General features: G+C 43.7%; 1 protein-coding gene across 1 annotated transcript in view; it reads left to right on the top strand.

The window, feature by feature from the left end:
* CA10 (carbonic anhydrase 10 (inactive)) overlaps positions 1-12,261 on the top strand; it is a 534,858-nt gene that overhangs the window by 96,858 nt on the left and 425,739 nt on the right. Inside the window, exon 2 of the mRNA XM_028091369.2 lies at positions 313-387. Within this exon, the coding sequence (XP_027947170.1) occupies positions 313-387 (75 nt within the window). The remainder of the gene's footprint in view (positions 1-312; positions 388-12,261) is intronic.

Genomic DNA, 12,261 nt, shown 5'->3' with positions numbered 1-12,261 from the left:
GGGGCAGGTGCAGAAAAGAGGTGAGTCAGAGGTAGAGACAAGTGACAGGGGAATTCAGATAGGCTTAAATACATAATTATTGTCTATTTCCCTTGCATAGAAATCTCCTGAGTGCTTTTTTTTAATAAAAACACGATGACAGTATATTGTAAAAAAAAAAAAAAAAAGGAAAAGGAGGGTAGGTGCTGCATTTTGTAGGATGACTTGTGGGTAGAAGAGGATTATTTTATGTATATTCACCCTTCTTCCCAGCCAGGACACAGAGATCCTCCACTAGCCTCTCAGTGTCTCTTCCTTTTTTAACCCCTACAGCTCAACAGAATTCACCAAAAATCCATGAAGGCTGGTGGGCGTACAAGGAGGTGGTCCAGGGAAGCTTTGTTCCAGGTAAATACATACTTATTCTTGTTCTTTTATTTTTTTTTAAGGAAAGAATTTGAATGAAATAAATTTTGCATTTGCTGCGTGCCAAGGGAGGTGCAGGGAGCAGCGGCATGTCTCGTACACAGTGGGAATAAGACTTTTCTGTCAAGGGGACGTTTGTTCAAGAGTGGCAGTTCCACCAAGACCCCCTTTCTCCATGGAAGCCTACAACCCTAGGCCTTTCCCTTGGGTGGTTCTGCCAGGGAGAGGGCTGCGGAGGACGGAGGGTTGAAGCTCCATCTGTTGTAATTTGGTTAAGCGAGAAAGAGCCATTTTTTTTTTTTAACATTAATGAAACAGGAAGTCTGGAAAGGCTGACCATGACAGTGAGTCTTGCTGGGATGCATGCTGTCACTGATGTCACTTTAGTACCATCTGTGGTCAGGACTTAGCAGATTGGGCCAAGCGTGGGCTAAAAATAATGGCCAGAGTGGATGCTGTCAGCGTGAGTGGGGAGGGAACTGAAGACAAAGTAGAGCCAGAAACATACCATGGCTTTGGTGTCAAAGGAAGGTGGGGGTCCCTGTTGTCCTCCACCACTCTCACCTTAATCACAGTCCTCCTCGTTCTGCTGTATCAGACTTTAGTTGGGAGAGAGGCAAGAGAAAGAGCAAGCATGTTAAGGAGAAGGATGGACAGAAAGGTGGGTGAGATATTTCAAAGTATTTTTAACTGCCTAGATGTGGGAGGGGAAGAAATGCAGTTCTTGAGAGGAGTCGATATGGAGTTCCCCATTTGGGCGCTAAGCACAGAGGGTTTCATGTGTCGGTGGAGATCTTTGTAGTTGGTGGCAGGTGGGAAGAGCAGTGTCCCGAGCTCACATGGTTCATTCTTGGCTGCTGTCTCTTGTGTTCTGGTTCTTCTGTGGAGTTCCTGATGTCAACTGTGCAGAGCGCCGCAAGTTACTAAACCCCTCTGAGCATCACTTTCTCAGTTGTACCGTGGGACGGTAATTAACCCATGCTCTTGGGGCTTTCCAGTAGGAGGAAAGCAGCTTGGTGAGGGAGAGGTGGGTGACCCACGAAAAAGCCAGCTGACTGCCAAATAGCCTCATAAATTGAGATTATTAACTGTACAAATTTACTATGGCACATTTATTCCTTGGCCCAGTGGGCATAGAAACTGGTCTTGATTAATTCACCCAGAAATGATCAGGTTTCTAATAATAATCTTTTAACAACTTAATCGACACAGGCTATATTCATGTGGCCTGATCTAGATACATGGCATTTTATCCTTGACAACTGGGGACATCCCTTGCCAATGGATCGAGTGCTTATGGTTTTTCTGAGGAATCTGCTTCTCATATTCAAGGCATCCCAGAAATTGTATTTATAATTATATGTTTGTGCTTTGCAATTATGGAATTAAAGCAACAAAGGGCATTCCCGCCAGGTTATGAGTCTTGCCAAACTAATAATATCCTCCAATATCCTCTGTAGTGACTGAAGTGCTCATGGATAATACTGAATAAGCCCTGCAAAATTTTGCTTTTCTGCTCCACATTTTATTTTTGATGTTTTCCCCTCGGTTGGCACATCCCTTCTTTACACATGTTCAAAGCCCTCTTTTGATTTGGTTGTTGCTTCTGAGACAGCCACAGGAAAGTTTTATCTTTCCTTTTGTGTGTTGATTTAAAAAAGCTGAACTTTTCCTCATTTCCAGCTTTATAGAAGATAATATGTATAAAACATGCAGTGTGAACTCAAGTCGGACACACCTGGCGTTGAGTCTGGGACTTTGGCTTCCTACTGGTAGTTCTGTCGGCAAATTGCCTACCTCCTTTCAGATCCTTGGGTTATTCATCTGTTAAAATGGAGATAAGGACCCAGTTAGCCTCGTGAGGTTTTGTGAGGATTAAATTATATAATGCAAGGTAAGGTGCTTATGGTAATGTCTGAGGCATGGTGTGAGTACATGTCAGTTGTTCTGCGTGTAACTATTATTATTTTATCAATAGCAGTGTAATTGGAAAGTTGATACTTCTCTGCTTCGGAAAAAGCAGAGAGCTATAAACTGGAAACATAGTAATGCAAGTGAGGGTCTCTCATGATGCATAGAACATGGAAGATGCTTAGTATTGTTCCTAAGTGGATTGGTGAGTTCAACTGGTCTCTACACAGTGGCCTAAAGTGGATTGGTGAGTTCAACTGGTCTCTACACAGTGGCCAACTGAGAAGTGACTTTATCATCCTCTGCATCTAATGGTCCCAAAGTCCTTTGGCTTCCTGGAAAAGAAGATTGGTATCTGATGATTTTACTTCTTAAACTTTGGGGCACTCCACTCTGTTAAAAAAAGATAAGTCATGAGAATTTCTGAATTAAGTAATTGGACCTGAGGCTGTATTATCTGACACACTCCAAATGACCTACTTTGTCTGAGTTGGTGCTTAGGGAAAATGGTGGACCCTTTATCTCTTATTATCATTGCTGAGTATAAGGTCGAGAGTGTTCTTTGCTTTGCCACTGGGATTTTCTTCATGTTATGGATGTATGAAAAAGAAGAGAACTTTGTATGACTAGACTATTTGGGCAAGTTTTATTGCCTCATAGGTTCTCTGTAGGAATATCTAGAAAAAAGTTGGCATAACAGTTGTGAATCTGTGATTTCAACAAAGCTTGTGGTGCATAGAAATATATGATTTCTCTAGCAATGGCAAGCACAAGGTTGATTTCACACCAGAATAATCCACTTTGGTCAGTTCAAAGCACCTATGGAGTAACCACCTGATCCTGAGCACCATGCATGGGGCTGTTGATAAAGAGGTAACTGATACATGGTTCTTATTCAAGGGTACACCCACCATCTAAAGAGGAAGATGAGCTGCAAACCCATGACTCAGTATAACAAGGGCTCTAGTAGGGCTTATGGAACATGTAAAGGAATCCATAAAGGATTGTGATTCTGCCTGCCTGTTGATTAGCAGACTTTGTTGTTTTCCTGCTCAAATCCGCACTTTCATCCAACCTCACCCCTAACTACAGGCTGCTTTGCAGGCAGAGCCCTGATTTTATTTATGTTCACCCACCACAGAGCCATGTGCTCAGAGGAGTCCTTTTCTAGCCCCAGAAAGTTACTTTTGATTATTATCTACCCCACTAATGGTGATTTCAATCTCTTTCTTGAGAGTGATTGATTTAGACATCATGATGGCTAATTTTGTGTGTCAAATTGGCTTGTCAACAATACCAAGATATTTGGTCAAACACTATTCTAGATGTTTTGGTGAAGATACATTCTTTTTTAAAGTAGACTCCATCCCTAGCATGGAGCCCAAAGTGGGGCCTGAATTCATGACCCTGAGATCAAGAGCTGAGCTGAGATGGAGAGTTAGACTCTTAACCAACTGAGCCACCCAGGTGCCCCACTGTGATTTTTTTTAGATGAGATTACCATTTACAGCAGTGGAGCTTAGGTAAAGCAGATTACCCTCCCTAATGTCGGTGGGCCTCATCCAATCAGTTGAAGGCCTTGAGAGAAAGACTGATGTTCCTCAAGAAAGAGGGAATGTGCTTCCAGAAGCTTTTGGCCTCAAACTGCAACATCAACTCCTCTCTGGGTCTCCAATCTGCCACCCTTCTCTGCAAATTACAGATTTGTCAGTCTCCACAATGAAATGAGCCAGTTCCTTAAAATAAATCTCTCTCTCTACACAGAGACACACACACATTCTCTTGGTTCTGTTTCTCTGGAAAACCCTGACTGATTCACTAATATAGACATGAGCCTGGGTAAACAATTCTGTCCATGATAGGGACAAAAGCTACACCGAAGATGACGAAACAGAGACTTGCAATGAACGCAGTTCTTGCATGGCTTACTTGGTAGCATTAAATTAACCATGGAATGGCCTCATTTTCTTAAGTGAGACAACAAACTTCTTCCTGTTGGAGCTGTTTGGCATCAGGCTTTCTGTCACTTGCAGCCCAAAGCTTTCTCCCAGATTCAGGGTTCTCAGTGGAGGAGGAGGCGAGGGTGGGGTAATATCAGAGTGAACCAAGCTGGCAGAGCGGGGTGGAAATGCAGCGTGGGTGTGGGGAGAGTCTACAGGGTGGGGCATGCCATGGGACTCATGCGTGAGATTCTTTGTGTTTCATATTCAAGAGCATAGACACAGTTCCTTTAAAAATAGAGGAATTATAAGACATCCCTAAGCTCTGGAGGGACACAGTCAAATGTGTATTTTAAAAAGCCAGCTCTGGCTATAGTAATGAAGATGTCCTGCATTTTGATAAGAATATCAGAGACACAAGGATTCATGAGGATTCATGAGGTTGCTTCTTTCTTTCCTTTTCTTTTCTTTTCTTTCTTTCTTTTTCTTTCTTTCTTTCTTTCTTTCTTTCTTTCTTTCTTTCTTTCTTTTCTTTCTTTCTTTCTTTCTTTCTTTCTTTCTTTCTTTTCTTTCTTTCTTTCTTTCTTTCTTTCTTTCTTTCTTTCTTTCTTTCTTTCTTTCTTTCTTTCTTTCTTTCTTTCTTTCTTTCTTTTTCTTTCTTTTCTTTCTTTCTTTCTTTCTTCTTTCTCTCTCTCTCTTTTTTTAAATCATCCAGGCAAGGGTAGCAGGTACCTATACTAAGACTGTGAAAAAAAAAACAAACAAAAAACTGGGTTAATCATGTTATTGAAGGATTCGGCATGGGTTTTGTTTAGTGACATTTAAAGCATATCTCTCTTTCACACATATAGATAACACATTTATCATTTAGCATAAATACACACATTTAACACATTTCAGAAAAATTTGTGCCAAATACCGTCTTTTCACATTCCATGTATCCAAAACAGTAGGGGAATAAGGCATTCTCTACCGAGGAGGCACTATGCTAGGAGCTGGGGTTTCAAAAAAGAGATGGCCTCTGACTTCCTTCAATCTAATGGGAGAGACAGTCACTAAAAGTAATAACGGGCCTCCGTGTGGCCATATTTGAAATGGGGAGTTTCTCTCTTTTCAGACTAGGATATCAGAATCAAGGGGCTTGCATTTGAAAGCTTTAAATCATGACACTTGGGGTATATATTTTTAGAACCTTATGAAACCCTAGAGCAGGTGAAGAACTTCTCTTCCATGTCACCAGCTCCTAAGGGTTGCTCTCAGGATGCTGAACCTGACCTCTTGAATTCACTCATCCAGAAAGTTCTCTCCAGACGCCTGTTTTCAGCTTGGTCCTTGGTGGGTAAAGACACAAAGAGGGCACCTGGGTGGCTCAGTCAGTTAAACTACTGACTCTTGGTTTCAGCTCAAGTCATGAATCTTAGGGTCGTGAGATCGAGCCCCGCATCACTCTCCACGCTCAGTGTGGAGTCTGCTAAAATTTCTTTCTCCCTCTCCCCCTGCACGCACATGCACACACACTCTCTCTCTCTCTCTAAAATAAATAAATAAATCTTAAAAAAAAAAAGACACAAAGAACATTCCACTGTGGTCTCAAGATGCTGAGGACAGTGGGAGAGAAGGAGATAAGTAACTATCCATCACATGACAGCGTTTCTGGAATTGCCATGGAGGGTGTCTGGGGTTGCCCAGTTTGAGAGCACAAGAGGGCTTCCCAGCCAATGCAGTGCCTAAACTGAGTCCTGAAGGGTAACATGTGTGATTCTGCTAGGGCAGGGAGGGAAGAAATGGTGTTTCAGAGAGGGGAGGGAGATGGGCAACAGCCTCAAGGCTAGGAAGAGAGAGGCTCACTGTGCAAGGAGAGCTCAGGGGAGTTAGGGCTGAGGAGGGCAGCCCGAGTCCCAGCATCGAAGGCCATACCAGCTGCCAGTTTAGATTTTACCCTGGACGCACTGGGGTGCCAAGGGAGGGATGAAAGCTAATACAAAATTCAGGATGAGGAAGATGTGAGCTCTAAGACAGGAGCAGTGGGAACTCTGAGGAGGGTCTAGCCTCCAGGGGCAGGAGCTTTGTCTCCCTTTACCCCTACCCCTCCAGGACATAGCACAAACCTTGCATACAGCAGGGGCTCCATGTTTGCTAAATCAACTTGGATCAGAACAGAGGAATTGCTGCTCCTCAAAGCCAGGTATGAATCATCATCAGCATCATCAGCATCAAAATAAGCCCAGCAGCACCAAAGGAAGTAGGGCTACAAAGGTACATTGGAAAAACCTCCCGTTTCCTACCTGTGTCTCCTTTACTCCTCCTATAGCATGTTTCACTTCTGACACTTCAGGTCACCAGATGGGTGGAGCTTTTCTCACACAGCAAATAATTCTCCACAGCACCATCTGAGTGTCAATTTAACTCAATTCTAACACTTTCTATGTGGAGAGAACGTCTCATCCCACAGGTTAAGGGCTCAGTCCCATAAGATGGCCACCCCCCCATTTCAGATGCCAATCCCATGTAGTAGGTCCCCAGGCTACCCACAACTTCTGTCTGACTTGGCTACAAATCAGAGGCTCCCACAACCTCTTCTTCCAGTTTAATTTGCTAGCATGGCTCACAGAACTCAGGGAAACACTTACCTTATGTCTACCAGTTTATTAAAGGATATGATCAATGATACAGATGAACAGCCAGATGAAGAAATACACAGGGCAAGGAGCTCCCATCCCCTGCAGCTGGGGTGTACCACCGCTCCTAGTACATGAATGGGTTCACCAACCGGGAAGCTTCCCAGACCCCCCACTATTGGGATTTTTATGGAGGCTTCCTCACATGGGCATGATCAATTACTGACTCTTTTGAGAAATTGGATGGGGTGGGTGGAGGGGCTGAAAATTCCAAGCTTCTGTACATGGCTTGGTCTTTCTGTTGACCAGCCCCTACCTAGAGGCCATCCAGGAGCCCACCTTGAGTTGTCTCATTAGAACAAGAGATGCTCCCGGTGCTCTCATCACTTAGGAATATAGAAGGGTTTCGGGAGCAGTGGTGTGTAAAGGGTAGGCTTCGAGGTGTATTCCCGGCAGAGGAGCGCACCCACGTAAAAGCTCAGAGGCATGTGTGGGCATGACATGCATAAAAAATGGAACAAACTTCACTGTGGCCAGAACGTAGGGTGTCAGAGGCAAAGTGGTTTGAGATCGGAGGCAGTCAGGAGCCTCTACGTGCCTGGACCACACTTTAGGTATTCCACGTGAGGGTCCCGGGAACAAAAGCAGGACAGTAAGAAGCTATAAGCAATTCACCCTTCCTCCGAGATCTGGCAGGTACCAAGGGATCAGGAAAGTGAGTTTCTGTCTGAATGATTAAAAAAGAAACCCGAAGCTTTGTTTCGGATCAGGATGGGCTTAGAAAGCTGCTTTGGCCCACTGCACCATCCTCGGGTACGTTCTTCAAAATCAAGGAGAAATGGTTTGCACGTGACAGTCAGTTCTCACAGCATGCAGATTCCCACCCCTTCCTTGTTGGATAGGTTTAAGACCTCAAGATTGTTAGAAGATGCAGGTAATTATATCTATTGGCAACCACCTGTGGTTTAGCACCGATACCTAATTACCTGCGTTGCTTAAAATGGCCAATTTTCTCTACTTAAGACAGGCCCCTATTAGACATCGGTAAGGAATGTGAGCTCTCTTTTCTCCGTGAAGTCCTCCTGGGGAGGAAAGCAGGCTGGATGGTGGGGTGCTTGGTGATGTAGGAAGACCTGTGCAGGGTCATACATGCCCCCCATTTCCTTCATATAGTAGATGGTGCCTATATTTGTTTTCTGTTGCTTTGTAGCAAATTACCATACAACTAGCAGCTTAAATAGACAATGTTTATTGTCTTGCAGTTTCCTTGGGTCAGGCATTCAGGCACGGCTTAGCTGGGTCCTCTACTCAGGGTCTCGTAAGGCTGCAAAAGGTGTCAGTCCCTTTGCTTCTCATCTGGGGCCAAGCTCACACAGCTCCTGGGCAGAATTCAGTTCTTCGCGATTGTAGGACTAAGGCCCTCAGCTCCTATAGGCTGTCCCTTCTCCATAGTTCACAACACGACTGACTGTTTCAAGGCCAAGAGGAAAGAGTCTTTCTTTGAATTTCTCCCTTCTCTCCTGGGAAGGTTTGGACTCTCTTTTTAAAGTTAGGCCTATCCAGAATAATCTCCCTGTGATCAACTCAAAGCCTGCTGACGGTCGACCTCATTCACATCTGCGAAATCCCTTCATCTCTCACAAACCATGTAACCTAATTACAGGAGTGAAATTCCACCTACACGCAAATCCAATTCATACTCAGGGCGGGTGTGTACGCCAGAAGGTGAGAAAGTTGGAGGCCATCTTGGACTCTGGCCTACCACACTGAGCTTCATTCCTCTGTGTGGAAAATGGTGTGGGCGTTCCCCTGTGTACTAAGTGTTGCCCCTCATTCCTTCATATGTACAAAACTGTAAGAGATCGCTAAAATGGGGGCACATGGGTGGCTCAGTCAGTTAAGTGTCCGACTCTTGGTTTTGGCTCAGGTTGTGATCTCAGGGTCATGGGATCAAGCCCTGTGTATAGCTCTGTGCTCAGCGGGGAATCCACTTGGGATTCTCTCTCCCTCTGCCCCTCCCGCCCCCAATAAATACATAAATAAATACTTTATTTTTTTAAAGATTTTATTTATTTATTTGAGAGAGAGAGCATGAGCAGGGGGAGGAACAGAAGGAGAGGGAGAAGCAGACTCCCTGCTGAGCAGGGAGCCCAACACGGGAGTGATCCCAGGACCCCAAGATCATGACCTGAGCTGAAGGCAGTTGCTTAACCAACTGAGCCACCCAGGCTCCCCAATAAATAAAATCTTTAAAACAAAAAGGCTGCCAAAATGCTCATGCTAAATCAATCCCATTTTAGGATGAAGTAGACACTGTTCTAGCCTAACATCTTCAAATTGAGAGGTGAGAAATAATATTTTTTGGATTGGATATTTTGTTGTTGTTGTTGCCTTTCTGTGAAGAGTACCCTCAGGTGAAAACCAAAGCTAGTTTTCCCCACACCACCTCAGATTTCTCAGCCAGTGCTCATAGATTTATAACAAATGTCAAGTGTGAGGGAGAGGGAAGGATTTTTTACATGACTCCCAGGTTTCTGGTTTGGGCAACTTGCTGGAGGGTGGAATTGTTCTCCTTTGTGGAGACAGGAAAGAAGCAGTGAGGTGTGTGGGACTCAGCATGGAGAGGCTCCCTGTGGACAACAGCCAGATGCCGCCCCAAATTGCTCTTCCAGCCATTTTCCCCCTGCCCTTCTATCCTCTGGCCTCAGACTCTGGCTTCTGATAATTCTCCCTACTCAGACCTTTGTCCTTGTATTTGGCGAGCTTGCCCTTTGGCTCAGACTCAGTGTTTGCTTGCCATCATCTTCCCAAGCTCCTCCTCCACCTTCAGCTGACAGGCTCTGTTGACACTGGGACACAGCCTTTCTCCCCTCAGGCATTCACTGCATGATCACCCTAACCCCACTTAGCCTCCCTTTGAAGGGAAGAGGATCCCACAGCCCCTAAACTTACCTACCCTCCAGCATCCTTTGATACACCTCACTCGATGGGTGTGATATAAAGTCATTGTATTAGTTTCATGTGGCTGCCATAACCAATTACACAAGCAGAGGCTTGAAACAACACAGATTTATTATAATTCTGGAGGTAGATGTTCTAAAATCAAGCCCCTCCTGATGTCTCACTTTATGGCATCAATTTCTTTGCTACAGAAGTATATGCAAACCTTTCTGTTTGAGGGTAGTATTTATTTTAATTTCTCTAAGGCATAAAACTTGCATTTTACAGAGTCCTGTTGCATTATTATTTGGTCAAGGGAATAACCCTGTGCTATTGGAGGCAATCAATCCTTACTGTGTAAGTTTTTATCTGTTTCCTTTACTTGAGGGGTGGGGTGGGCGAGCAAACACAGCAGGATGCTGCCCCTGAACTGTACTTTTGTCATTACCAATCTTCTTTCTTGTTTGGGTCATGGAAGCAACAAAGAGTACAGGAAACTGCTCACAAGCTTGGCTCATCCACTAACCAAACATCTGTAATCTTAGGCAAGTCATTTAGTATCTTAGGCTCTTGATTTCCTCATGTATAAAATCACCGCCTTGAGCTGCATTATTTTCAAAGACCCATCCTGGCTCCAATATTCTCTGAGAGTTTGCTAATGTGATATAAGATTGGTTTGGGAGATACATTTAGCAGCATTAAGAAATAGAATATTGATTTCATTCACAGGGTAATTTTATTATGTTCTCAGTATCAGTATTTGGAAATGGAGTCAGTGATGTAAGTGTGTCTCTCTAGATTTCTGATCTCTTGTCTCTATGAGAGAGCAAATAGAACTTAATGGATGTATTCTTCTCACTATAGGAGGGTGATGTTACACTGACTCACCCTCAATTATAAATACCTTTAGTTAGATTTTTTTCTCAGAAATTGGGATGTGTAGAGATTAAAATTTACTCTGAGCCTGAAAGATGCCAGACACCCTGCTAGACACTTGCGATACAAATAAGAATAATGCTCCTGATCTTAAGGAGCTCACAGACAAGTTTAGAGACAGATTGCAAATCAGAGGTTACAGTTTAGCCTGGTAGAGGATTTGAAACCCGAGTGGAGAGACAAAGGAGAAAGTTGCAATGAGCTCTGCCTTCAGGTCAGAGAAGGCTTTGCAGATGAAGACGTCTCTTGACATAGGGTCTTAAAAGATAATGGAAGAGTAGTCAGGTCGACAAGATGGAAAAGGGCTTTGCTGGTGGATTAAACATAATGGAATCTGACCTACTACTAAGTAAAAGATTGTGAACTTCTTGCAAGCATTCTTGTAAGCATCTCTTATATGACAGCCCCTATTATGACCATACTTCAAAGCTGTGTCATGGAAAGTGCACTGGACTCAAAAGATGCTTTATGTCCCACTCCATTGTGTACCAGCTGTGTGATGTTTAGAAATCACCTGACTTCTCAGAGTCTCAGTTTACACACTTGTAAAATAAGGACAATAAAACCCATGTCTCAAATATTTTTGGAAAAATAAAATGATAGTAATCGCCCCCTATCTGTAGAGGATGCAAGATACTAGACCCCCAGTGGATGCCTCAAAAGCAGATTGTACCAAACCCTGTATCTACCATCTTTTTTCCTGTATGTACATATCTGTGTTAAAGTTTAATTTATAAATTATGCACAGCAAGAGATTCTTGGCAATACTGATAATAAAATAGAACAATTATAACAATATGTTATAATAAAACTTCGGTAGATGTGGTCTCTCTCCCTAAATATCTCACTGTACTGGGCTCATCCTTTTTCTTGTGATGACATAAGACAATAAAATGTATACGTGGTGAGGTGAAGTGAGAATGACGTAGGCATGTGCCTAAGGTTAGGCTGTTAGGGACCTTCTGATGATAAGCCGGAAGGTGGATCATCTGCTCCCCAACTGCAGTTGACCACAGGTAATGGAAATCACAGAAAAAGAAACTGCAGATCAGGAGGGACCACTGTCTAGATTAGACCTAGACATGCCTTGTCCACTCTGAAAGACTACAAAGGTATTGCTTTTTCTTACTGTAATTTTGCACTGGGCTATTTAAGTTTGCAAGGAAGGGCCCTGCTTGGTTGTACTACTATTCCGAGTTCCTAATACATCCTTCTAATCCAGGAAGGCATGGGAAGCCTTTTGAAGATATGTTAACAGTTGCCCATTGTGCAAAAAGAGACAACTTGCACTCAAGTACACATGCAGCTTATATGTCTACACCACTATGGTCGGGTTGAAACCATCCAGTATGAGGTATTGTTGTGGATGGGATCTTGCGCCAATCCTTCTCAGACGCACATGTCTTTCCTGGTGCCACAAACTGAATCTTGGTCCAATCAGCACAAGGGACTCTAGCCAGTCCACCACTTTGGAAATACTTCTGGAGGGGCACCTGAGTGGCTCAATTGGT

The sequence above is a fragment of the Eumetopias jubatus genome, unplaced genomic scaffold, assembly GCF_037043125.1.
Source record: "Eumetopias jubatus isolate StellerSeaLion01/CBP00866 unplaced genomic scaffold, mEumJub1_p1.0 scaffold_10, whole genome shotgun sequence".
NCBI classification, from domain to species: Eukaryota; Metazoa; Chordata; class Mammalia; order Carnivora; family Otariidae; genus Eumetopias; species Eumetopias jubatus.
This window is presented reverse-complemented; position numbering and strand designations above follow the sequence as displayed.